Source organism: Nannospalax galili, unplaced genomic scaffold, assembly GCF_000622305.1.
Source record: "Nannospalax galili isolate Female #2095 unplaced genomic scaffold, S.galili_v1.0 scaffold646, whole genome shotgun sequence".
Classification (NCBI taxonomy): domain Eukaryota; kingdom Metazoa; phylum Chordata; class Mammalia; order Rodentia; family Spalacidae; genus Nannospalax; species Nannospalax galili.
The window spans coordinates 2,119,070-2,124,229 of NW_008355279.1; the positions used below are offsets into that span (position 1 = coordinate 2,119,070).

The 5,160-nt window shown below is 46.0% G+C and overlaps 1 protein-coding gene across 1 annotated transcript in view; it reads left to right on the forward strand.

The window, feature by feature from the left end:
* The first annotated feature begins 1,582 nt into the window (after positions 1–1,582).
* The window catches only part of Slc22a16 (solute carrier family 22 member 16), a 78,270-nt gene continuing 74,692 nt past the window's right edge, over positions 1,583–5,160 (forward strand). Inside the window, 1 exon segment of the mRNA XM_008852451.1 lies at positions 1,583–1,635. Within this exon segment, the coding sequence (XP_008850673.1) occupies positions 1,583–1,635 (53 nt within the window).

Consider the following 5,160-nt stretch of genomic DNA (forward strand, 5'->3'; position numbering starts at 1 on the left):
TCACTAGATTCTCCTTTAGACATTCCCAAGACTTGCCTGGCGGTAAGATTTATGTTAGGTTCTTCCACGTGAGTGGAGAGAATTGCTGTGCTTTCATTTTGTATTATTATTCCTTATACTTAAATGATGCCCATTTGTTCATTTAACAACACATATTTATATATCAAAGTACGTTCTGTCATGAGCTTATATTCTATAGAAGCAACATCAGACTGTACCTATTGTATCATGTATGTGATCAAGCTGAAGGAAAAAAAAAAAAGAGGGCAGCATGGAAGGGGCTAGAGAGTGATGGGGATTGGTGCTATGGGAGAAATCTCAGAAGCGGCAACACTGGAACAGGGGCCTGAGTGAAGAGCTGTGCTTTCTGGGCAAAAAATTTCAGGCAGATGGAATAGTGAGAGTAAAAGTTCGGAGACTGAAGTGAGTGCTGTTGCCAGTGGGTGAGGAGAGGGGCAGGAGAAGGGTGGTGGATGAACCGGAGAAGCACCAGTGGGTGAGGAGAGGGGCAGGAGAAGGGTGGTGGATGAACCGGAGAAGCACCAGTGGGTGAGGAGAGGGGCAGGAGAAGGGTGGTGGATGAACCGGAGAAGCACCAGTGGGTGAGGAGAGGGGCAGGAGAAGGGTGGTGGTGCTGAAGGGTGGTGGATGAACCGGAGAAGCACCAGTGCTAGGGAAGGTCTTTGTATTTTATTCTAAGCATGACAGGAAGCTGAGCAACGAGAGAGTTGGTCTCGTTGATTTTTCAGGTGCGTGTACTTGCTGTGTAGGCAGGAATGCTGTGTAGATGTTGCCGAGAATGCAGGTGGTGACTAGAGGGTGAGCCCTACGGGGCAGAGAGATAGAGCATGATCAGGTTTCATTTTAAAGGTGAAGCAACCAGAATGTTCTAATGGAAAAGATGTAGAATGTGAAAGTAAAGGATGAATTGAATGTGGAATATGGCAGAGTAGGTTTCCAATCCCAACCAACATTCAAGGACACAGAGGCAAGAGGATCCTGAATTCGAAGGCAGCCCTGGCTACATATCCAGACTTTGTCTTAAAAACAAAATAAAGCAAAACAGAAAACAAACAAACCACCACGAAACATCATTCCTGACTCCACCCCAGGCGGGCTGAGTCTCCAGGCGCGGAGCCTAGAAATGAACGTGCGTTTAAAGGCACGCACCACACTGGGATTTTAAGTACTGAAGTTTGAGAAGTAAGGGTGTGACTCTCATTCTGCCGCAGAGGGGGTGCTCTTGAAGTCCCAAGGGCAAGGCGGGGCCGCTGCATTTCCACCCTCGGCTCTGAAGCTTGCCAGGGGCATGGTGGCCAAGTGGATCCGGTGACCTAGCAGCATGGAGCACGAAGGGAGGCGTGGGGCTGAGGTTGAAGGCTTGCAGGAGACTGCACACTCGGGGACCACGAGAAGCTGGTGAGCCGAGGAGCTCAACCACTGAGGAAGGAGCAGGGTGTGGTCCTTCGCGTGAGCCTATCCCCAGGACACGCGCTGCCACCTGGTGAGAGGCATCCTGGGGTACGGGGTGGGCGCGGTGCTTGCAGCCCAGAGCGCTCACTCCACGGGGAGCAGCCAGGACATGGAGTCTTCCAGCACCGAGCTGATTTTTGACCACGTGGGGCACTTTGGCGGGTAGGGAGGTGGGGGAGGAGTGGGGGCAACAAAGGAGGCGGGAACCGCGCGGTGGGGGCGCTGGGGCGTCTGTTTCTGTCGGTTGCAGTGGGGTTCTACAGCTTCTTCACTCCCTCCTTACCCAGGGCAGTCGGGAGACCCATGTCCACAGACCTGGCCCTGAGCCTGGCTCTCGGGCTCCGCTAGGCATGGGTGCCTGCTGCAGGGCAGGAAAGACTTGGGGTGGTCTCTCGATGGGAGACGGGAGGCCAAGCTTGGTCGGCACGGTCACAGGAGAAAAACTGTCGGCTCAATGGTCTTCTCCACTGTCCGGATGACTGCTGCTCTATTCTGCCCCTGTAGGACTCCCTCTGGCCTGGCAGGTGTTCCCAGTAGCGACTCCAGCATTTCCTGCTCTGTAGACACCAGACATGTGTTAGATACACCGTGCAGGGTGCTTACACACAGCACTTCATTTGATGCTCATAGAGACCCTGCGGAAAGTGTGTGAACCCTTGTTTTAATAAGCGGAAAGCTGAGGCTGGTAGGGTCAAGGAGCCCGAGTGGATAAACTGGAGATTGAGAGATCAGCTCTTAGACCTGCTCTTTGAGTGCCAGCCCTGGCTCTGCCACTTGTGAATTATAATGGGCTTGAACATTTCATTTACCACGTCCTCATCAGTAAAATGGAGGCTAATAATGCCATTCAGATGTTCACAAATAGTTTCAGAAATACTTATTATGGCCAGGAGTGGTGGCGCACACCTGTAACCCATATTGGGGAGGTGACAGGGACCATGAACTAATGTTGAACTCCAGACCAGCCTGGGATACATAGGAAGACTCCCTATCTCAAAAACAAACAAACAAAAGAAATGACAAAAAAGAAATGCAGGGTCATCCTCACAGTGATTCTGTGAGACAGGTGACACTAATGCCTTACTTTCTTCTTGTGCTTAGGGAACTAAGTAATCATAATAGTTGGTGTTCTAGGTCAGAGATCACTTAATAGCCAGGTGTGGTGGCTCATGTCTGTAATCCTAGCACTCTGGAGACTGAGGCAGGAGACTGCTGAGTGTTTCAGGCCATCTGGCCTCCACAGTGAGTTCCAGGACAGCCTGGACTAAAAAGGCTGTCCAGGCACTGGGCTATCCAGGGACCCATGAAGGGACAGTGTTGCTATCTCCAGCAGGAGGCCCTTCTCTGTGCCAGAGCAGCTGCCCCACTTTGACCAGCACAGTCCCTGGGGTAGAAAAAGGAGTCAATGGATTTGGAGGATCAACTTGTAGCTGGCCACAATGTTGTATGCTAAAGTCTTGTCATTTAGTGAGTTCTCAGTAAGTCCTGACTGTTCTTGTTTCCTGAGCTCCCACCGTGGGAGCAGAGTAAGCAGGGTTGGCTTGGAAAGCAGTTCACAGGAGGGGAAAGGTAATAAATCAGGTCAGTTATATACTATTCTATTCTTTCTCCATTTGTTCTAGTCAACATCTTTTATCACTTTTAATTAAAATCCAGTTTATTTTGTGTGTGTGTGTATGGTGTGTATATCTGTTTGTGTGTGCACATGTGTGGGTGTGCATGAAGAGGCCAGATGTCGACTGTTGGGTGTCTTCCTCAATTGCTATCTTATTATTTTTAAAATTTAATTTTATTTGAGTGTGTATGTATGTACACATGTGTGTGCAGGTGCCCATGAAGGCCAGAAGGAGGTATCGGATCTCTTGGAGTTGGAGTTGAAGGTGTTTGTGAACGGCCTGATGTGGGTCCTGGGAGCTGAATTCCAGTTCTTGCAGTAAGTGCTCTTAACTGCTAAGCCAACTCTCTGGTCCCCATCCCTCTTATTTTTTAAGACAGGGTCTTTTGGGCTGGAGAAATGGCTCAGTGGTTAAGAACATTGGCTGTTCTTGCAGAGGACCCAGGTTCAGTTCCCAGCACCTACAACTGACAATTGTCTATGACTCCAGCTCCAGGGGATGTTATGCCCTCTTCTGACCGCTGCAGGCGTTGCACAACATGGGCGCATTTACACACATGCAGGCAATACATTCATACACATAAAATAAAAACAATAAATAAAAATTTTTAAAAGAAAAGACAGGGTCTTTCATGAAACCTGGAGCTCACTGATAGGACAGACTGGCTGGCCAGCAAGTCTCAGAGATCCTCCTGTTTCCACTCTGCCTCAGCATTGGTATTATAGGCAAACCTCATACAGACACACATCAAAAACGTCGTCCACCGTGATCAAGTCGGCTTTATCCCAGAGATGCAGGGATGCTTCAATATACATAAGTCAATAAACATCATAAATCATATAAATGGACTCAAAGACAAGAACCACATGGTCATCTCAATAGATCCAGAGAAGGCCTTTGACAAAATTTTAACATGCATTTATGTTCAAAGTCCTAGAAGAAATTGGACTGGAGGGAACATACCTCAATATAATTAAAGCCATAATATAACAAATCCACAGCCAAAATCATTCTAGATGGAGAAAAACTGGAAGCATTCCCATTGAAATCAGGAACCAGACAAGGCTGTCCACTATCTCCACTTCTCTTTAACATAGTGCTTGAAACTTGCTAGAGCAATAAGACAAGAGCAGGAAATTAAAGGAATAATAATTGGAAAAGAAGAGATCAAATTATCCCTTTTTGTAGATGATATTATATTATACCTAAGATACGCCAAAAATTCCACCAGAAAACTCCTAGAAATTATTAACACGTTCAGTAAAGTGGCAGGTTACAAAATTAACATATAAAAGTCTATAGCCTTTCTATATACCAATAACAGACAATCAGAGAAAGAGCACATGGAAACACTGCCCTTCACAATAGCTGAAAAAAAAATCTCAGAATAAACCTGTCCAAAGACATTAAAGTCCTCTACAATGAAATTTTTAAATCTTTAAAGAAAGAGATTGAGGAAGACATCAGAAGATGGAAGGACCTCCCATGCTCATGGATTGGAAGAATTAATGTGAAAATGACCATCCTACCAAAAGCCATTTATAGAGTCAATGCAATGCCAATCAAAATCTCCATGATATTTTTCACAGAATTGGAAAAAAAAGTCCTAAGATTCATATGGAAGCACAAAAGACCTTGGATAGCCAAAACAACTTTGAGCACTAAGAGCAATGCCGGAGGGATTACTATACCAGATTTTAAGCTGTATTACAGAGCTTGTAATACATGTGAAAACAAGATGGTACTGGCACAAAAATAGACCCATAGATCAGTGGAACAAAATTGAAGACCCAAATATGAGTACATGCAATTTCAGCCACCTAATATTTGACAAACGGGCCAAGAATATTCACTGGAGAAAAGTCAGCATGTTCAGTAAATAGTACTTGCAAAACTGTATCTCCACCTGTAGAAGAATGAAACTAAACCCCTTTCACCTTGCACAAAAGTCAATTCCAAATGGATCAAAGACCTCAATGTGAAGCTTGGAATTCTGAAACTGTTAGAAGAAAACATTTGTAAAAACCTACAAGATACAGGTGTAGGAAAGGATTTTCTAAACTGGACATCA